Source organism: Kogia breviceps, chromosome 1, assembly GCF_026419965.1.
Source record: "Kogia breviceps isolate mKogBre1 chromosome 1, mKogBre1 haplotype 1, whole genome shotgun sequence".
In the NCBI taxonomy this organism is placed as follows: domain Eukaryota; kingdom Metazoa; phylum Chordata; class Mammalia; order Artiodactyla; family Physeteridae; genus Kogia; species Kogia breviceps.
The window spans coordinates 193,986,608-194,008,336 of NC_081310.1; the positions used below are offsets into that span (position 1 = coordinate 193,986,608).

The following is a 21,729-nucleotide window of genomic DNA, read 5'->3' on the forward strand; positions in this document are numbered from 1 at the left end:
ATTGAGTCCTCCAGGTCTTACCGTAAATCACTGGGTTGCTGTCATGAAATAATATGAGGTTAAAGAAAAACGTCAAGCTCCCTGGGTGGGGTACTCAGAGCTGATACCGCCCCAACTCAAGAACAGCCTTCGCACATGCGCAGTGCGTGCACGTCGCGTTGGCTGAGGCACTCTCGCGAGAAAAGCCGTGGAAGCCGGAAAAATGGCGCCTCCCAGTCCCCGAGAGTCCAAGGCCGAGTCGGCGACAAGCGCTACCAAATCTGACGGGGAGATGGTGCTGCCCGGCTTCCCCGATGCAGACAGCTTCGTGAAGGTGAGTTCGTGAGGCCTCGGGGGCACAGGGAGCTGCCCGCGGCTGACCGGAAGCAGGCGCGGACCCTCTCGGAGGCCTCCCACGCGGCCGCATGAACGCTGCAGCAGAGCCTCGGGCGGGGGTCTAGGGGCCGCTGCCCGCTCCGGGCACAGTCTTCATCCTCTGGGGATGGGGCCTCGCACGCTGACACTGGGGGACGCCACGCTCCCCAGGGTCCTTGATCTCCCGTTTGAGCCCATGCAGTCCCGAGTATGGAGAGCCGTCTCCGCCTTGTGGGAAGGGCTTCCTGGTCACCCTGATGTCCCCAGCCTTCGCGACCCCGACCCCACCCAGGCCTGAGGCACCCGACCAACTCTCCAGAGAGACTCGGCTGCTTTACGCCTCTCGCGGGCGGGATGGCTCTTTTTCCCTCTCCTGAGGTCCAGTCCTACATAATCCCAAACCCTGGGTTTAATGTCACCTGTTACAGCTGCCACCGAGTGTCCCTCCTGGAGGTGCCATAAAACATTTATCAGTGCCTCCTCGAAGGAACATAGAGTTCATTTAGATTATTTGTCTAATGGTGCTTAAATATGAACAAACAAACCTGAGATTAAACACCTCATGCATAGGTCTTACAAGACCATGAAACTAAAATAGTTTGTAAGTTAGCACTACAGATCCTCCAAAACGCCACTCACATTATATCTAACTTATCATGAGCAGATGTTGTTATTAATTCATTTATTTGGTTCTGAATAGTTCCGGGGCCACTAGCCATGGTCCTGATTGGGTGGCTCAGCGCTACCATGTACCCCACCATGATTCAAGTTCCCATCTTTCTCTCTCTCTCTCTCTCTTTTTTTTTTTCTTGGAAAACATTTATTACACAACTCACAGTAATGTCATTTGGCCTTGATATGACCAACCGTCATTTACCTATGACAGCCACTTCAGGTTTTTTCTCATTATCACACAATTAAAATAGAGACCTACTTGGCACTAACTGAGCCATAAACACTAGTCCAGTTGTGGACAGTAGCCATTCTAAATTGCTCATCCAAAAGATCTAGAATATTCTTATATTGTCTTTTTTTTTTTTTTTTTGGCCGCACCATATGGCTTATGCCGCACCACGTGGCTCGTGCCCCTCACAGTGGAAGCGTAGAGCCTTAACCACTGGACCGCCAGGGAAGTCCCTTATACTTTTTTTTTTTTAATTTTTATTTATTTATTTATTTATTATTTTTGGCTTCGTTGGGTCTTCATTGCTGCACGCGGGCTTTCTCTAGTTGTGGTGAGCGCGGATGCTCGTTGCAGTGGCTTCTCTTGTGGAGCATGGGCTCTGGGCGCAGGGGCTTCAGTGGTTGTGGCTCGCAGGCGCTAGAGTGCAGGCTCAGTAGTTGTGGCGCACGGGCTTAGTTGCTCCGCGGCATGTGGGATCTTCCCGTACCAGGTCTCGAATCCATGTCCCCTGCATTGGCGGGCGGATTCTTTTTTTTAATAATGAGAGATTACATCCATTTATTTATTTACTTTTTTTGGCTGCCCTGGGTCTTCGTTGTTGCGTGTGGGCTTTCTCTAGTTGCGGTGAGTGGGGCTATTCTTTGTTGTGGTGCGCGGGCTTCTCATTGCAGTGTCTTCTTGTGTTGCGGAGCATGGGCTCTAGGCACACAGGCTTCAGTAGTTGTGGCACGCAGGCTCAGTAGTTGTGGCTGTGGGCTTTAGAGCGCAGGCTCAGTAGTTGTGGCGCACAGGCTTAGTTGCTCCGCGGCATGTGGGATCTTCCCGGATCAGGGCTCGAACCTGTGTCCCCTGCATTGGCAGGCAGATGCTTAATGCTTAACCACGGTGCCACCAGGGAAGTCCCCCTTATGCCTATTTTTCAAAGGCGGAAACTAAGGTTCAAATAAATAAAATAACTTGCCCAAGGTCACAGTCAATAGGTAGTAGAGCGAAGACTCAAACCCAGGCTGTTTTGAATATTAGTCATATTATATATGTATTTGTTCTTTCTCTCCCCGCTCTCCCAAGAATGTAAGCTCCAAAACTTGGTTTCATGTTCACTGTTGTTATCATAAGGGCATGGTGTAAAATCGGCAGTAAATGAATATTTGTTGGATGCATGAAGGTCTTCATCTAGCACAATTCATTATATATAGTAGATCTTGAAAAAAATGAGTTGCTGAACGAATGGTGATCCGTGTCTAAAAGATCCTGTTTTTCTGGTTTTTGACAGTTTGCTCTTGGGGCAGTGGTGGCAGTCACCAAGGCATCTGGGGGCCTACCACAGTTTGGTGATGAGTATGATTTTTACCGAAGTTTTCCTGGCTTCCAGACATTTTGTGAAACACAGGGAGACAGGTTGCTTCAGTGGTAAGTACTATATATTGGTTTCTCATGTTGAAAGAAAATATAAAGATGTAGATGATTTTTCCTGAAATTTGTTTTTTTCTTACCATAATTTTCTGTGCTTTAGAGCTATAAAATGTAAAAATGAGACAGTGGGAAATGTTAATTAGGGAAATGTTACTTGGTAAATTTTGAGTTTTACTTTTAAATTATATATATTGACTATTGCAGCTATAGACAATGAACCTTTTTAAATTAATATGGGACTTGAAAACCTAGATCCAAGATTCTCTCACACAACTTGGAAAGTCACAAGTATTAGCTTTCTTTTTCTTTTACTCTATTTTCTTTTTTAGTAATAGCTTTCTAATAAGCGTATTAGGACAGGCATCACACAAACATTGATTTTGTTTAACTGTTGCATGACAGAATTAGAGAATCTGTTTTAGATTTCATGTTAAAACAATGAATGCAGAGTACATTATTTACATAGTGTTATATGTATTTGTTTAGAATTTAAAGGAAGCTTTGGGATAGTTTCTTCCACCCCCTCAAATAACAGATGAGAAAAATAAGTCTTAGTGAGATTTAGTGAATTGCCCAGTGCCATACAACTAGCAGTGTTTTTTGCTGAAGGGTGCAGGTTTTTAGTTTGATCAAAAAGTATTGGGAATAGTCTGAGCCAAGCCTTGGGAGCTTTCTCCTAGATTGCAAACAAATGAATAAAAGTATACAAACTGATTTCGGTTTTCCTATCCTTTCTAGCATGAGTAGGGTAATGCAGTACCATGGGTGTCGAAGCAACATTAAGGGTCAGAATAAAGTGACTGAGCTGGAGGACAAGTTTGATTTGCTAGTTGATACCAATGATGTTATTCTGGAAAGAGTGGTGAGTATTTCACATTCCTCTTAAGGTTACTAACAAATGAAGAGCTTTTGTATTATTAAATATGAAAAGAAACCCAAGCACCTTAGGAAATGAAAAGAAAGGAAGTTGAGCATTTCTGGCCTGTAATGACATTCCCTTCCTCTGCTAGTTGGCTTCTTTTTCCCAAAAATAACACGATTATCTTCAGATATATCACTTCAGAGTATCACTGCCCCGGGGGAAGGCGGAAGGCTTTTTCTTTTTTTTTTTTTTTTTTTTTTTTTTGTGCGGTAAGCGGACCTCTCACTGCTGTGGCCTCTCCCAGGCTCCGGACGCGCAGGCTCAGCGGCCATGGCTCACGGGCCCAGCCACTCCACGGCATGTGGGATCTTCCCGGACCGGGGCATGAACCCGTGTCCCCTGCATCGGCAGGTGGACTCTCAACCACTGCGCCACCAGGGAAGCCCAGAAAGCTATTTTTAAAGTGCCATATTAGTAATCTACCTTCCAGATTTGCGAATCCCATTTTCTTGCAAGAGAAGAGGCCTCTGGATACAGATCCCAAGCAAAATTTAGTCTATTTTTACTATTATCCACAGTCTGCTAAATACCCTGTCTTGCATAATTGGAGGGAGATGTGAATCATTTGGATCTAGCTGACTGTCTACTTACAGCTAATACTACAGCATAACATTCTTTACAGAAATACACAGAGATTGTCCAAAACACATCTAACCCTCAGCCACGTGACGGTCCTGCAGATACTTAAATCATGCTCTCCCGTCCCTTGAAGTCATCTCTTCCATGGTCTAAATGCCCACAGGTCTTTCAGCGGTTCCTCATACTTTATGATTTCAAGTCCTGGCATTTATCAACTGGGTGCACCTCTGTTAACGGTGCCCAAACTGAGATTCCACGTCTTTACAAAGCGGATCGGGATACGCTTCATTCTCACTCTAAATACTGTACCTCTATGTTTAATACAGTCTAGGGTCTTTTTAATTATTTTAGTGGGCCACATTCTACTGTTGAATCACTTTCGAATTTCCAGCCCAATTCAGAATTGTAAAGAGACTTGATCAAGGGTAGGGAGTGCCTGATTACTGCCCTGTCGTTGAGCAAATAATGCTTCAGTTATTTTCGATGACTCTCTAATCACCTCTCCTACAGTGGTCCACCCTTACAAGTGTGTGCTCCCGCACATAATTCTCTGAATGTATTTCGTAAAAATTTTAGGTGATTGGCTTGGTTAACCCTGAAAGGAAGATACTAAATTAATATCTCTTTTACTTTTAGGGCATTTTACTGGATGAAGCATCAGGTGTGAATAAGAATCAGCAGCCTGTCCTCCCTGCAGGATTGCAGGTCCCTAAAACCATAGTGTCCAGCTGGAACCGGAAGGTGAGGGCTGCTGTTCAGGTGAACTAGAGCTTTTCGTGTCAGCTTTGCAGTAGGGCCTTTGCCATTCTGATTTGCATTTCTGTTTTAACTTACTGGACACAGAACTGGCCACTGCCTAACTTGTTCTCATGAACAGACACAACCTAATTACACCCTCTGGTCTAACCCCCCAGTCTCACACACACATACATTCTTAAACGAGTGGTCCTTGGAAGGCATACATTGGAATTTAGTTTTCTAACTCATCAGGTTGCTGTGTTAGAAAGTATTTGTTATATTTGTTGATCATAGGCAGGAGAATTTAGCAAAAAAACAAAATCTGAAACATTCCGGCTGCTTCATGCAAAAAACATCATCCGACCTCAGCTTAAATTCCGAGAGAAGATTGACAATTCCAACACGCCATTTCTTCCTAAAATCTTCATCAAGCCCAACGCTCGGAAACCCCTCCCTCAGGGTAAGCAGTGCCAACGCTGCCCAGCGAAAGCAAATCAAGGGGAAAAGGTATCCCTCCCACCTTCCTTTCTGCAAATTCAGAGGGAGCCAGTTAACCCTCCGTAACTAGACAAGATGTGAATGTGTCTTTGTCGCTGCTTGGGTCTCTAGCACTCTCTAAAGAAAGGCGGGAGCGCCCACAGGACCGACCTGAGGACTTGGATGTCCCCCCTGCCCTGGCGGATTTCATCCATCAGCAGAGAACCCAGCAGGTGGAGCAGGACATGTAAGTGTTTGCGTGTCTGAATGTCCTGCTGTGAGTCCTGATCCTTGTGCCGCCTTTTCACTCTGTGTCACTTTTGTAAAATGTGTGAATGAGAACAGAATGTGAGGAGTGGGTGACTCTCTTCACCTTATCCTGACGTGCGTCTCATCGATTAAACCTCCTGCTTGTGTTCGCAGAGGGCCTCGCACGAGCACCGTCTCACGTAGCCCCCACAGTCCTGAGAGCTGCCAGTTGCTCTCGTCCCCATTGGGCAGATGAGAAAACAAAATTGGAGGTGCTAACTTCCCACAGAACTAGAACTTGAAGCCCAGGTTTTCTTAAAATTGTCCTTCCCTGGTACCACTCTGCCTTTCTTGTTAGGTGTGGACTCAGACAAGAAGGTAATGCTCACCAATAAATTCAGTACAGAAGAGACATTTCTCACTGACAGGATAAGCATCTTGGAAAAACTTCGCTTAAAACAGACAAGAGGGCTTCCCTGGTGGCGCGGTGGTTGAGCGTCCGCCTGCCGATGCAGGGGACGCGGGTTCGTGCCCCGGTCCGGGAAGATCCCACGTGCCGCGGAGCGGCTGGGCCCGTGAGCCATGGCCGCTGAAAAAAAAAAACAGACAAGAGGACTTTGATTTCAATTTAAAGAAAAACGGTGATGAAAACTTCGTCAGTGTTGGTCTTTTTCTCACATGCAGCCAGTGTCTGAGCGTTGGTGCCTCAGCCCCAGCTCTGCACTGTGAGGCCACAGCTGAGTGCAAGAGAAATAAAGGTAATGAAAGGCAGCCCTGCCCTCAAGGAACTCAGAGACTTAGGATTTTTATGCAAGTATCTGATAGAGGAACTGAAAAAAATACATCATTTGGTATATGACCAACTGAGGTATTGACCACCCTCTCTCACCTCTCAGATTTGTTATTCCAAACCACAAGGAATTACATGTTTCACCTTTCTGCATCATCCACAATAGCAACCATACAGTGTTTGGCCAATTAGTGCTCAAATCTTTATAAATGAATCGATTTTGAATTATCGTACTTTAAGGGTGAACAAGTTTCACCCAATTTTTTTTTTTTTTTTTTTTTTTTTTTTTTTTTGTGGTACGCGGACCTCTCACTGCTGTGGCCTCTCCGTTGCGGAGCACAGGCCTCAGACGCACAGGCTCCGTGGCCATGGCTCACGGGCCCAGCCGCTCCGCAGCACGTGGGATCCTCCCGGACCGGGGCACGAACCCGTGTCCCCTGCATCGGCAGGCGGACTCTCAACCACTGCGCCACCAGGGAAGCCCTCACCCATTTTTTTTTTTTTTTGATGCACTTGAATCATCGTTGAAACAATGATGCTTTTTAAAATATTTTCACAATGGTCTTTGTTTGTTTGTTTTTACGAATTGGATTAAAGCAGTTGTTCTTCCTTGAATCATGGAATTAATCAAAAAGATTTTTCTTTTATCGATTCAGGTTTGCACATCCTTATCAGTACGAACTAGATCACTTCACTCCACCAGACTCAGTCCTTCAAAAGCCAGAGCCTCAGGTAAGTGCCCAACCTTAGTTGATGGGTGGTACCCAAGTAGCCCAGGAAGAATCAAATACATAGATTAGTGGATGTAATTTTGGCTTTCCTTAAATATTTTTAAAGTAGAAGGTTATGACTTTGGATTATTTCCTAAACTCGTAATTTTGGTACTTTCATGAAAGATGATTCTTAACAGTCTTCTCTTTCTGCCCGTACTTCTGTGATGCAGTTATACAGACCTGTAGGAGAGACACCCTGCCACTTCGTGTCCTCACTGGATGAACTAGTAGAACTCAATGAAAAGCTCCTGAAGTGTCAAGAATTTGCTGTAGACTTGGAGGTAACTTGTTAATGACCTGGAATGAAATTTTCACATTTCCTGTGAGTTCACCTACTCAAGAAATATAACATTAATACTAATTTAAATCTCCTTTTTGGTAAAAATTAATTATATTACTCTGCTTTATAACTGACTTCAAAATCGGTAAAGGTAAGCCTGGTAAAATCTTTTTTCTCCTGTTCTCCCTTCTTTCTGTGTGTTTTAGCACCACTCTTACCGGAGCTTCCTAGGGCTCACCTGCCTGATGCAGATTTCCACCCGGACAGAAGACTTCATCGTTGACACCCTGGAGCTTCGCAGTGACATGTACATTCTCAATGAGAGCCTCACAGACCCCGCTATTGTTAAGGTCAGCCAGCCTTTTCCCACCCTTGCATGTGAGTGCAAGATTTAGGTGCTTCTTCAGTTTACTGTTTTCATCATTTCAACGTAGACCCAGTAAAGTCGAGAAAAATAACAGATAACTTCACACTAGGGTACCACATGCTAAACTGCTTTTGTTTCTAAAGCCCTGTTAGAAGAGCTAAGACTTAGCTCGTTACCACCCACAAAATGTTAAATCACTTTGATGAGTACTGCAGTGAGCCCATGTTCTCAAGATTGTTTGGCCTCAATGACTACCCTTGAAGCTAGCAGAGCAACTTTCTTAGAATCATCAGCTGTTAGCAGTTACAAGTATGCAATTAGCAGTGTAGAAGGCTGTGGCCCAAATTAAAAGAGGCATTTAAAACTGAACCCATCTTGATCTTTTTCCTGGCTTCTAATTCCAGTGTTCTAATAACCTAAGGGCAGAGTTCATTTCCGAGTATAAGTGGCCTCGTGCCACTGTACTGCCTGACTGCGATTTTGTTTTCAGGTCTTCCATGGTGCCGATTCAGACATAGAATGGCTACAGAAGGACTTTGGGTTGTATGTGGTGAACATGTTCGATACCCATCAGGCAGCACGCCTTCTTAACCTGAGCAGGCACTCCCTCGACCATCTGCTGAAGCTCTACTGCAACGTGGACTCAAACAAGCAGTATCAGCTGGCCGATTGGAGAATACGGTTAGTCTGTTCTTGACCAGCAAATGGGGATGGCGGAGGAAGGCCTGGGCGTTCATGAACTCCCACTCCTGGAGACCTTTGTGCAGCTGTAACACCATTTGAATCTTCAGTTGAGTGTCATTGCGCTTTTCTCCAGTTGTTTTTGGTGGCATAAGGACGACTGGAAGTTTTAGAATAACAACGAAGTTTATGTTGGGCTGATTATGTTACATAGAGGGGAGTGTTAGTAAATTTCAGTTTAGTTCTGCAATGTGAAGAATTTAAAAATTTTTAAATGGATTGGTTAAAAAAATGCTTCCTATTTGAAAAAGCTGGGGATTACTATCTTAGATAAACAAATAGTGCGTTATGCTTCATGGAAATAGTAGTTGAAAGAGCCACACCATGTCAGCATTTATCCACGCCAGTCTCTTGTTTGTAACTCACATCTCCCCGGTAGGGATGCTTGTGTATGTGTGAGATGGTCTCCCATAGGTGTGAGAGAATTCTAAGGTACAGAGTTGACTTAGCCTTATAGTCAGTGTTTACTGTAGTCAAAGGCTGTAACAGGGCTTCCCTGGTGGCGCAGTGGTTGAGAGTCCGCCTGCCGATGCGGGGGATGCGGGTTCGTGCCCCGGTCCGGGAAGATCCCACGTGCCGCGGAGCGGCTGGGCCCGTGAGCCGTGGCCGCTGAGCCTGCGCGTCCGGAGCCTGCGCTCCGCAACGGGAGAGGCCACAGCGGTGAGAGGCCCGCGTACCACAAAAAACAAAACAAACAAACAAAAGGCTGTAACAGAGTCTTGGCCATACTTTGTGGGATTCTTGCTCACCTTGGTCATTTTCCGATGGCCGGCTTCCTCTCTGAGGTTGCAACTGTTGTATGGAGAAGCACCAAGCTGTTCTCCACTTTTCAGGCCAGAATTTCTAAAGAGACTCTAGTAAAGTCCAAATGTAAGATGAAAATGATAAAATCTAAAAACCATTACCTGTTATTTAACCCATGCCACGTGCCATACACGGGGCTAAGATTCAAACTCAGGATGGCAGGGCCCTTATTTTTAACCACATCATTGCCCTGCCGCCCTTTCTACCCAGCTGTGAAAAGAGTGGTTTGTCATATGAAAATGCAGGAGATGCTGGTAGAACTGTAGTAGTGGCTGGGAGAGAAACTTTGATATCAGAAGGAACTAAAAATGTCTTAGCTCCAGCAGCGTGGACAAGTTGAATTGCCGCCCAGGGGGAGAGGTGTGAAACAATGTTCTGTGTTGCAACTCCAGACCTCTGCCGGAGGAGATGCTCAACTATGCCCGAGACGACACTCATTACCTGCTTTACATCTATGATAAGATGAGGCTGGAGCTGTGGGAGCACGGCAACGAGCAGCCCACGCAGCTGCAGGTGGAGTGGCAGCGGAGCCGGGACATCTGCCTCAAGGTAAAAGCCGACACCTGGTTCCGCTCAGGGCCTTGTTCTTTGCTTTGCTCTTTCCATTCATGAAAAGAGCCCAGTGTCTTAAAGAGCCCAGGGCACAATATTGATTCCCACTGATCTTGAATATTCGCTAATATTTTGCAGAAATTCATCAAACCTATCTTCACGGATGAATCTTACCTGGAACTGTATAGGAAGCAAAAGAAACATCTCAACACACAGCAACTAACGGCCTTTCAGCTGCTGTTTGCCTGGAGGGATAAAACAGCTCGCAGGGAAGATGAAAGTTATGGGTAAGAGACTAGAGAGATTCTTGTGTTTGTGTGTGTGTGTGTGTGTGTGTGTGTGTGTGTGTGTGTGTGTGTGGTACGCGGGCCTCTCACTGTTGTGGCCTCTCCCGCCGCGGAGCACAGGCTCCGGACGCACAGGCTCAGCGGCCGTGGCTCACGGGCCCAGCCGCTCCGCGGCACGTGGGATCCTCCCGGACCGGGGCACGAACCCGCGTCCCCTGCATCGGCAGGCGGACTCTCAACCACCGCGCCACCAGGGAAGCCCGAGAGATTCTTTTAATCTTGCCAGGTCTGGTAACAAGGAAATAATGGACTTTTTTCTTTTTTGCCATGGAAGTTGGTTGTTTTCCCGGGGTTATAGCATATAGTGGAACTTGTTGGCTGAATTTAATGTGATCCTGTCGTGTGTTTTATTCCAGATATGTCCTGCCAAACCACATGATGCTAAAGATAGCTGAGGAACTGCCCAAGTGAGTGAGACCTGACTAATAGCTCTGACATTCTCAGTAGAGAAAAGTTGTCCTTCACACTCCCGCTGGCCTGACTGTTATTGCCTCACGGCTGTTTGCTCAGAGATTAGTGCTCCAGGAGTGAGCACCACGGAATGCAGAATCTCTGCCCGTGGGCTGCCATTAGGCACTAAAACTTCTGAACTGGAACTGTTTCAGTTGATGTGCCTTATACTGAGTCTCATGTAAGTCTCTGCGCCTATAGCATGCACGTACAAGGAAGGAAAATGTATGTACCTTCTTCCAAATTAAGCTATCTTATAATTTTAGATGTTTTATGATGTTAATTGAAGTATAAGCAGAGAACCAAAGTTCATAATCTTCTGTCACCTCCTTGCAGAATCGCAGTACAGCAGAGCTGTGGCCCTTCTTTCCAGCTCTCCCAGTTAGCAGGAGGCAGCTGGGAGAGGCTTTCTGCTCAAGGCTCAGTGCAGCAGGGAGCACATCTCGGAGCAGCTGGCTGGGCTTGCCTGACATGGCGGTGTTCCCTTGGTGTTTACCTGAGCTTTCCGTGCTCTGGCTTTATCTGGTTATTGTTCTTTCCTGGAGCCTTTGAGGGCTGTGTTCCTAGGCGATGAGTTGAGTGTGTTCTCGCTTGCCTTCAGGGAACCTCAGGGCATCATAGCCTGCTGTAACCCTGTGCCACCTCTTGTACGGCAGCAGATCAATGAAATGCATCTTTTAATTCAGCAAGCGCGAGAGATGCCCCTCCTCAAGGTAAGAAAGCTTTTCTGCTAAACATTCCCAACTCAGCAGGTTCTTAACTCTGTCTGCCAGTGTCTTACTCCTTATGGTGTCCTATGTACATGAGCTGGTCTCCATTCTAAAAAAATCCTGAAGCCATAATAGGATTTAGGAAATCCAGTGGGAGTATCTTTATGATAATCAAAAGCTAAAACTCATCCTTCTTTTTTTATGACCTTATCTTTGATCATCCAACGGTCAGTGATGTCTGATGATGTCTAATGGGCTGGTTAGCTGTTGTTTGGAGGCAGTTAACCCGGCGGGATAAAATGGAGTGGGGATCTCAGCACAGGGAGCTTGTTCTGGAAAACGGGCAGCGGTCCAGAGTGAAGTGATAGTGCCCTCATGAGTGTGTTGGTCACAGGAACGGAAAGCAAAGCACGGGTACAAGAAGCATCTTCAGAAGAAAAGATCGATGGGACTTAATAACAGATGGAGACAACAGCTGCCATCTCTTTTTTTCATTTTTTTGGCTGTACCGTGTGGCTTGTGGGATTTTAGCTCCCAGACCGGGGATCAAACCTGGGCCCTCAGCAGTAAGAGCGCCGAGTCCTAACCACTGGACCGCCAGGGAAATCCCTGCCATTTCTTTTGGAGCACCATGCTGAGTGCTTTAGAGGTATTCCCCGACTGGCAAGTGGATTTGAAAATAACAGAGGTGGAGTCAAGGACAGTTCACTCCACATATAAAGCCGAGGTGATGGGAAACATGAGAACCTTGGATAGAAGAGGGGAATTCAGAAAGAGCTAACTGTGCAGGAGACGCTAAAGTTTAGGAAAATGTGGATGAAAGCAGGGTCCCCAGCCCATAATCCAGATCCATACATCTACGTCAGTATGTGCGACGCATGGGCGGGCACATGCCAGCACGCCTCTGCTCTTATGTAGATAATGCAAGATGTCAGGTAGATTTGCATGTTTTGATTTGTGTTTTATTGGGACAGTTTTTCATGTTTTGTCTCAGTAGTGTCCGTATGTGGTAAATCATGTTTATAATTTTTTGAAAGATTATTGATTCCAGAAGCCTTAAAATCAGCCCCTTTGAAAAGGTGAAAAAGAAGAGAATCTGAGGATAAACACATTTACCGTCTTCATGTTAAAATTTCTTTCTTGGCTCTATACTTGTTCCAAGTAAAGAGAGAAACGCTGGTGACAAGAGAAGAATCTTTATCAAGCTCTTTGGAATCCTTCCAGATTGTGCCTTGTTATGATAAAAGGTTTTGTTCTTTCATCCAACAAATAATTATTGAGCACTAAGTAATTATAGTGCCAGGCACTGGAAGGGATGAAGGGATGAGAGAAAATCTCTGGGCTCTTGAGAAAAACACCGTCTAGTGAATGGACCCGTCTGCGCTGAGGGGAAAAAAATGTGTGTATCATCGAATTTAGGGGACTTTCCTCAAATTCTCTTTGTTTTTACTTTTCAGTCTGAAGTTGCAGGTGGAGTGAGGAAGAACGGGCCACCGCCCAACCCTGAGGTACCGGGATGTGTTTGCTGTTGCTTTTTTGGGGGAGACATCAGCCAAAGCCAGCGCGGACCCAGGCTCCCTGACGGACACCAGGGCCTGACGCCTCGGGCAGAAGGCGGCCCCCTGCTTACCGGTTGTTCTTGCCAGCCTGGTGCTTTCTTTTCGATGCAGAGATTGGAGAATGCTCTCTTCGGCCCCCATGACTGCTCCCACGCCCCGTCAGACGGCTGTCCTCTCACTGCAGCCAATGGTAATGAGAAGCCCTCTGGGATATCCCGGACAGCTGGGGCTGCCTGGCGTGCCGTCCCACAGGCTTCGACCGTGCTGACTTCCCTCGCTGTAGGGCCTGTGCCAGTGCAGAAGCAAGAGGGCCTCCCCACTGCCCAAGAAGAAGAGGAGGCCTTGCCGGACACTGGACGCCTTATCGCTACCGCCGTCATCACCTTATTTAACGTGAGTAACATCTTCGGCGAGAGGAGGCAGACCGGGGGGGTGTACCGGGTTTATCACACGGGCTGTCTGCCGGCAGTGTCGTGGCCGCCTCTGAGCTGAACACCAGAATAGAAGCCGGCGGTGGTGGGAGTGGGCATGGAGGCCATCAGCCAGATGGGGTTTGCTGCCCTGACGAGGAGGTCCGTGAGAGGTGGCAGAGGATTCTCTGTGCGCTCTGCGAGGGGAGATCCTCAAGGGAGGGTTGACATCTTGACACTCACCAACGGCCCCCCAGGGAAGCGGGTGTGGGCTCCAGGGACGCATAAGCAGGGACTTTTTCCGAACATCCACGGTCAAGGAACAGTTCACCCTGATTGCCAGAAGGGATGGAGTGATCTCTCCGGTGACGAGTGTGTGCCGTGTATGCCTTCCTGATAGCCGCCAACACCACCTATATGTGCTGTGGATGACAAGGAGAAGATTTCAAGAGCATTTTTCCAGTCTGGCTCGTTAGAGGAAGTGAGCTGCAGGAGATCAGGCACTAGGAAGTGGGTAGGAGCTTGTTCCCCACCCCAGAGAGAGGCCGAGTCCTGGTAGGTAGTGACTCCATCCAGTGTGAAGTCCCATGTGGCCCGCCTGAGCCCAGCCGTGTTCCTGGAATCGGGCTGGGATGCGACAGAGCTTATCCTGGTCTATCCCACCGGGCACGCTTCTCCTTTCCGCCAGTGACTTGAGCTGCAGGTTCTTTGCACAAGGAAGACCAAGGTGCATTTGTTGGTCAGGATGGACAGATACTGAAATGACCAGGGACAAAAGGAAAACGCACAGATAAAATTCTGAATACAGCAAGCAATAGATGTGGTAGAAAGGAAAAACCATAATTTCTAGAAAGAAGGAACTGGGAAAGAGAAGCGAGAATACTGTCTATATGGAAAAAGACAAGTGTCCAGCTTAGCAGATGTTCACATGGTTAAGAAGCTGGTGGTCCAGTAGGTTACGGGATCACCGTTCACAACTATTCCATCACACTCGGATGCTGGGCCAAAGCCAGGGAGGTGAAGTACCGCCTGCAAGATGTACCACCCGGGAGTGAACTTTCCTTTTCACTTAATTCCATGCATTTAGTCTTGCTTCGTGCGAAAAGAAGTCTAGGAGCTTTAGTTGACCGCAGAATTCATTGAGCCCACAAAGTGATTAGGCAGCTAAAGATGTGAGCGTGAACTTGCGGCTGTGTGGACGTGTAAGCACTGTGCCTGGTCTAAAGGATGCTGGATCCCCTCGTGCCCTGTGTGGCAGGGAGCCTAACTTCAGAAAAAGGCAAAGGATAGCACGTGCTGGTGAAGCCAGGTGGAAGCAACATTCTGTTGCATAATTTCACTGGTTACCTATAAAGGTGTATGATTTTAAATTTCAGGTAATTTCAAGTTACAACCCCACATTTTAGAGACAGCCAGACCTGGGTTTAAATCCTTGTTCTGCACCTATTAGCTGCAAGACTCTGGAAGACTTTCTTAACCTCTCCCAGCCTCGCTTTCCTCATCTGTAAGATGGTGAGAATAATGCCACATAGCTCATAGGTTGTAAGGACATGGTGAGAATTCATTGATTCAATAAATATGTATTAAACACCCTACTGTGTGCTATTACAGGTTATTACAGTGCCTTATACATAGGGGAGGCTTTAAAAAAATAGTCGTTAATATTGTAAATCAACTATACTTAAATTTTAAAAATTTAAATTAAAATAGTTTGTTTTCTGGGTTTTTCTTTGGGTATTTTGGGGTTTTTTGTTTTTGTTTTCATTTTTTTTGTTTTGTTTTGTTTTTGTTTTTGTTTTTTTTGCAGCTTACAGAATCTTAGTTCCCCAACCAGGGATTGAACCTGGGCCACTGCAGTGAAAGTGCCAAGTCCTAACCACTGGACTGGCAGGGAACTCCCAAAAATGTTTTAAATTTAAAAATAAATTTAAGTTATTCCCTGGTGGTCCAGTTGTTAGGGTTCCATGCTTCCACTGCAGGGGGCACGGGTTTGATCCCTGGTCGGGGAACTAAAATCCTATATGTGGCATGGCGTGAATGAATGAATGAATGTCAGCTGTTAGTATCATTACTGTTACTGTTATTCCTTTTGCTTGTATCTTAATGTCACAGAATGATTACATGAGTGATCATTTTCTGTCCCTGCAGGAACCTAGTGCTGAAGGAAATGGAAAGGGTCCATTAACAGTTGCACAGAAAAAAGCCCAGAACATAATGGAGTCCTTTGAAAATCCATTTCAGATGGTAAGTAATGGTTGTGTATGTTAAGGGCTGACAGAAGAGGCAGAGCTTTCTGTAGCTGTAGGTGCCTTTTGCCTGGAAAAGAAGCTGAGAGTCTTCAGAGCCTGGAAGCCTCAAAACTGTGAAGTTGTCCCCGGCGGTGGGTTGAGACCTGGGGTCAGGTCTTTTGAGACAAAGCTGAAAAGAAGACCCCACTTGAGGGCCAGGCAGCTGCGGCCAGGCTGATGCTTTGCACTGAGGCCTCCTAAGATGGAACCAGCAAGAAAACTCCCATCTCAGCGCCACCAACCTCTGGGTCCGGATTCCATTTCTCAGCTGTTAACGTGACTGTGTCTCCATCTCTCCAGTTTCTGCCTTCACTAGAATCCCGGGCTCACGTTTCTCAGACAGCAAAGTTCGATCCATCTTCGAAAATCTATGAAGTAAGTGGATTTGTCACCCTTTCTAAGAGTGACTTTCTAAGAAAAGGGGACTTCTTAATTTCTTAAACCAGGTTTCTGTTTTAAACAAGCCCATCTGTGAACCTCCCTGAAAGTGAATGCAAGAAACACTTCATATATAAGCATTGTTTCCAGAGAGAGCAGCCAGACTTTAATCAGATTTTCGAAAGCATTGGGGAACTTTTTAAGAAACAGATCTTTGGTTTTTGTCTTTTTTAATTGAAGTTTAATTTACTTGGTGTAAAGTACACAGATATGAAATGTACAGCTTGATGCGGTTTTATACATGAATATTACTTTAAGGTTCTTAAAGGTGACAGCTTAAATTTTAAAACACTCTTGTCGTATATTGTGTGGTTTGTTTTTAACAGCATTGTGAGTAAGAATGAGAGCACATCTTCCCTGGGTCCCCATGAGATGTTCCTGGGAGCCCGCGTGTTAACTGTCTGTTAAAAGCCCTCTTCCTCCCTGCAGAGAGTAGCGCTCTGGTCAGATGGGCGGCCCGCCTTCCTCTGCTCCCAGCACACTCTTTCTTTAGGCAAGAGAATCAGGCCGACACCCTGATGGGGCTCCGCCCTGTCACTGGTGGTTAGCCTGCTGCTGTTAGACGGGGAGTCAGGCGGGGTTTCCCCCACTGGTTGCGGCACTCTCAGCAGCCATCCGTCCCCCACCATGCTTGCTGGCTCCTGTCACCTAGGTGCGTTCTAAGGCCACAGGTACAGGTGGTGTCATAAGGAAGCACATCAGACTTGCAGGAGTCCTGCCTTGAATGCCATCTCCGCCATTTATTAACCATGCCCCTTGGACAAGTTATTTAGCTTCTCCGAGACTGTTTCCTGTCCGTAGAGCAGGGGTGATGTTAATGCCACTGTCCCGGGATCACAGAAGGGACTGAATGAGATGGTGGATATGCGAGCATCCAGCCCAGTGCCTGGGATACAGCTGTACTTTGTCCTTCTTAATAAGTAGCTTATAAATAAAGCCAGCCTGAGGTTTTATCTTGTGTGTCATTAGACGTGGAACTTATAACCTAGAATGTATATAGCTACTAGGTTAGCATGCTCTGCATCACCTCATTAAAAAAATAAAGCACTCCTAGGTGGCTGAGTTCTGGAGTTTTTTTGTTTTGTTTGTTTTCATTATAGATCAGCAACCGTTGGAAGCTGGCAAGCCAGGTACAGGTACAAAAAGAATCTAAAGAAACTGCCAAGAAGAAGGCAGCTGAGCAAACAGGTAGCGTAGCATTTGCTTCCTCAGAACCTCAGCGCATTTGTTAGAGAACAGCCCTTGCACGTCGTTCTGTCGATTTGATTTAATCGTTTAACGAAGTGCCAGATACAGCAAAGCAGACCCAGCCCTGCCCTCCGCAGCCTCCCCCCTGCTGAGGAATGGCGGACAGTCAGCCGGTAGATGTGTGTGCTGTCAGGGCAGCGGGTACTTGCTCAGAGAGCGAGGTAGGAGGTGCTGGGGGGTGGGCCTGAGGGGGCGCGGGGCTACCTCGTCCGGCAGTCAGTGAACGTGACGTTGAGCAGAGACCTGCAGCGATCGGGGAGGGGGGGGGGGTACCGGACCGGAGGCCCAGCGAGGCCAAGCCCACAGCTCGCCGTGCTGCTCCGCGTGGCCAGGAGGCCCAGGGCATGAGGAAGGCGGGAAGGAGGGGAGGACAGAGAGCAGGAGTCCGTTGTCAGGACCTTTATTCCGAGTGAGTTGGGAGCCTCGGAGGGTTCTGAGCAGAAGAGGGACATGCGCTGAATTAGGCTGTGGAGGCCCCGCCCCGGAAGCTGCGCAGAGGGCAGGGCTGGGAGTCCGCTCAGGAGGCAGGGCCGGAGCGCAGGTGCGAGGGGACACGGGCGTGGACGACCTGGGGACAGACAGGTGGTGAGAAGTCAGGGCCTGGGCGTGGCCCGTAGTGAAGCCGACGGCGTTGGGTGAGGCCTCTCGCGTCCTGAGTGCCGGAGGAGGTGGGGCTGCCGTCGACAGTGAGGCTGCGGAGGGAGCCGGTTTGAGGCGGACGAGGTTTGGGTTCCGGTCCTTCACGTGTCACAGTTGAGATCCCGACGCAGCACCCTCGGAGGTGTCCCGTAGGCCAGCGCATGAGGGGCAGGTGTGGGTGTGGACTGAGAGGGCGGGAGACGAGAAGAGCATCCGGGCCCGGGCCCCCGGCAGCCGCCCTGTGGGGGTTTGGGGAGGTGGGGTGGGAGCAGCAAAGGCGACTAGGGCCGGGGGGGGCGCGCTCAGCTGGGGCGGCCGCTGTGGGCAGAGGAGGGCAGAGGCCGCACGGAGACGGTTCTCTCTCTCGCAGCTGCCCAGGACCAGGCCCAGGAGAAGTGCAGAGCAGCAGCGGAGCAGGCCGTGTCCGTCCGCCAGCAGGCTGCCGTACGTGCTGGCTTTTCTGCTTTTTCTGGTTGTGGTCAGGATTTTTCTCGAACCTCAGGAGGGCTTACCCTCAGCTTTGGATTAAGCGCTCGCTTCTTCCCAAGCAGCACTGCCTCGCGCCCCTGAGGGAGTTGACCTTGTCACCCCTCTTCGCTGTTCCGCCCTCCGCGTTTGGGATGAGCACGCCCTCACCTGTAGAGGTAGACAGGGCTTCACGCCTGCTCTGTGTCCCACTCCTCCGGGGAGCTGTGTGCCTCCCGGCACCCAAACCCTCTGCAGTGCTCAGCCCCGGCCCTGGGAAGTGGCCTGATGTCATTCTCCCCCTGGGAGCTCGTCTTGGTCCACCTGGCGGGAGCCCCGCCCAGACTCCCCGGCAGCACTCCTCTCCCCGTCGCCCAATCAGCTGTTACAGCCCAGGAGGCGGTGGGTCCCTCTCCGTGTGCTCGCTGGGGGGCACGCGGGGCGTGCTGCTCTCTTACGGGTCTGTTCAATCCACAGCTAGAGAACGCGGCCAAGAAGAGGGAACGAACAAGTGACCCGAGGACGGCAGAACAGAAACAAGATAAGAAACGACTCAAAATTTCCAAGAAGCTAAAAGACCCAGATCCACCCGAAAAAGATTTTACCCCGTATGACTACAGCAAGTCGGATTTCAAGGCTTTTGCTGGTGAGGCCAGAACGGGTGCCCTGCAAGGACTACCTGCCGTGTCACATGGGAGGAAGCTGTGGGGTAAAGAGACAGCGGGCCTTGGGCATGAGACCTGGCAGGAAGCAGCAGTTGTGAGGGCAAGACAAGGACACAGTGGAGACCAGACAGAAGCCCACCTCCCTCAGCCCCTGGGACTGACTTGTAGGAGCCGCTCTGGTGGTTCAGCAAGGTGGTGTCTGTTCTGATCGTGGCTTCAGCCTCTTCACAAGAGCTTGTGCCCAGAAACACGTTTTCTCACAGACAGACAGATACACACACGCTAAAGACAGGAGATGAAGCTCTGTGCTTCCTGAGCCGGTGGTCTACTTTGAAGGGGCTGTAGGTGGCATTCCTGACTACAGAGCAGCCTCCTTGCAGCACAGCAGTCTCTTCTGCAGGAATGTCACCTCTGGTCCCAGTTTGCTGACAGTGGCTTCATCCTGCACAGAAACCAGATAGATTTCCTTGATGTAAAGTGGCCAGTGCTTTAGCCACCTGCCCCTGACCTAAGAATAGACCTGTGAGAAATGAGCCTTGTCTCCAGGCTGCCCGTAGCTACTGGGAACATGATCTGTGAAGTTAACATCAGCCAGAAGTTTCTCTCGGTAAAGGGGTAGCGGACTGATGGCCCACACTGCCTGAATGTTGCGCCCCCGGCCCGGTAGTAAGTCTGCGGTGTGTGTCACTCACTCACACGATCACCGGCGTCTCTTCTCTTACCTTTCAGGAGACAGCAAATCCACACCTTCTTCCCAGTTTGACCCAAATAAGCAGCCACAGTCTGGCAAGGTAAGTGATGGACTGAGAACTCCAGCATGCTCGAGGTGCGTGTTTGTTGACCTCTTCCACTGCTTGGAAGACGGGTCCATCTAGGAATCCTTTTTGCATATCTTTTCCCTCACCTCATTTCTTCCCAGGTACAGACCATACCCATCAACTATTCTAGCAAGAAAAAAATGTTTTAAAGAGTCTATAGAAGTGGGTGTGTGGTGTTGAAGGGTGTTACTCTGTTTGCTGCCATGGGAATTACAGCCACAGGCCGAAACCCTCCCTGTGGCTGCGGCACAGGCCTGCCTTGGCCCCCCGTGGGCGTTGCTGCCAGTGAGAGCAGAGGGTGGCTGGGCGTCTGGCATGGGGGGGGGGGCGAGGCCCACGTGGAGCCCTCCCGTTTCTTCAGTAGCTCATCTGTATGGCCTCGCCTTCAGAAACACCCACAAATGTCCAGTTGCAAGAAAATGAAAGTCACACCAGTGGCGCTGGAGTCCTTGATGGGCCCTCTGAGCTCAGGGGTGTTGTTCTGTGCGTCGTGCAGACATGGTTGTCACTCAGCTTCAATGGCTTCTTTTCAGAAATGCACTGCAGCCAAAAAAATTAAACAGTCGATGGGAAACAAAAGCATGTCCTTTCCAACTGGAAAGTCAGACAGGTACGTGCCAGACGGCTGGCGTGGCCCGGGAGACCCGGTGAGCAGCTCCGAGGCCTTAGGGGGAAAGACTCTCAGGGGGCCGCTCCCAACCCCATCCCGCCCTTTGTCATTCGGAAAGCTAGCTGCGACAGGAGAGGTGCTCGCTGGATGCCAGCCACAGCCACGGCCTCCCAGGGCTCCAGTCACCCTCAGCGCGCTCCCGGTACCATACGGTTTCCCTGGGGCTCCTCAGAGCAAGTAGGTCTGAAGTTTGCCGAGATCAGCTTGCTTCTGAGGAATGAGAAAAACAATCCGTAAGCAAGTGTGGGTTGTCACTCTTCAGGAATATTCTAGTCAGAGGCGTGAAACCCTGATCCTTGAGGCAGACCCTGAGGTCAGAGGACTCACCCCCAGCTGTGGCCGTAAAGGCAGGACCTGCCTGTAGATCTCGGTCAGCTCGGCCACGCCAGCCCCACTCTTGTCCGCCGGAGTTTCGGGGCGCATTGCTGCCCCGCTCAGTCCTCGCAACCCCCAGACAGTCCATCTTCCCTCAGTTCTGCATGACTAAGGTTCGCAACGTTCTATGAACTGGCTGAGAGCTGACGTTCAGCCAAACTGGAAGAACTAACTCTTGTTTTCGTGCTGTCTCTACAGAGGTTTCAGGCACAATTGGCCAAAGAGATAGTGTTGGAAGAGACCCCTGGGATCCTCCCATGGACTGGGAGCACCAAATGGTGGTGCTGGTTTTGTACAGACTCATTTTTAAGCCATTAAAAATAATTCTTAACTGGAAGAAAGCTGGTTGCTGACTTTTCTTTTGCGGCCGCCACGGCTGTGGCAGGAGAGCGCAGGTCTCATCCTGTGCACATCACCATCGTCGGTGGCCTGGGGTAAGTGTGCCCTCGGGGTGTGGTTTCTGGAGAAATCCAGAACCGCCTCCAGGGGGGAATGCAGGAGGGGCTCCTGTGACTCAGGAGAGGGAGGCCTGGAGCACAGCGCTCGCCCACTGTCCGTCCCGAGAGCTCTCACGCGTTCACACGCCTTCAGATCACATGAGTGAAGCCAAATGGTGGAAAGTACATTCGGGAGGGACTGCTGGGTGCCAGCGGGGCTTCACAAGGGCCTGGTCTCTTCTCCGCTTCTTTCTCTCTTCTCTTTTT

The 21,729-nt window shown here is 48.8% G+C and overlaps 1 protein-coding gene across 1 annotated transcript; it reads left to right on the forward strand.

Moving 5' to 3' along the window:
- The first annotated feature begins 124 nt into the window (after nucleotides 1-124).
- Nucleotides 125-21,366, forward strand: EXOSC10 (exosome component 10). The gene is made up of 25 exons (XM_059057881.2): nucleotides 125-313; nucleotides 2,532-2,668; nucleotides 3,410-3,533; nucleotides 4,809-4,913; nucleotides 5,205-5,370; nucleotides 5,520-5,634; nucleotides 7,083-7,158; nucleotides 7,370-7,480; nucleotides 7,686-7,829; nucleotides 8,337-8,527; nucleotides 9,784-9,940; nucleotides 10,082-10,230; nucleotides 10,647-10,697; nucleotides 11,342-11,453; nucleotides 12,908-12,958; nucleotides 13,121-13,199; nucleotides 13,293-13,402; nucleotides 15,568-15,663; nucleotides 16,008-16,082; nucleotides 17,246-17,333; nucleotides 18,403-18,476; nucleotides 18,975-19,143; nucleotides 19,892-19,953; nucleotides 20,514-20,590; nucleotides 21,224-21,366. The coding sequence occupies exons 1-25, from the start codon at nucleotides 203-205 to the stop codon at nucleotides 21,252-21,254; spliced, it is 2,661 nt and encodes an 886-aa protein (XP_058913864.1). The 5' UTR covers nucleotides 125-202; the 3' UTR covers nucleotides 21,255-21,366.
- The last annotated feature ends 363 nt before the right edge of the window (nucleotides 21,367-21,729 follow it).

Coding starts and splice junctions, on each gene's coding strand:
- EXOSC10 (XM_059057881.2), top strand. CDS start 203: ATGGCGCCTCCCAGTCCCCGAGAGTCCAAGGCCGAGTCGGCGACAAGC. Junction 4,914..5,204: donor TGTCCAGCTGGAACCGGAAG/GTGAGGGCTGCT, acceptor TGTTGATCATAG/GCAGGAGAATTTAGCAAAAA. Junction 11,454..12,907: donor GAGAGATGCCCCTCCTCAAG/GTAAGAAAGCTT, acceptor TTTACTTTTCAG/TCTGAAGTTGCAGGTGGAGT.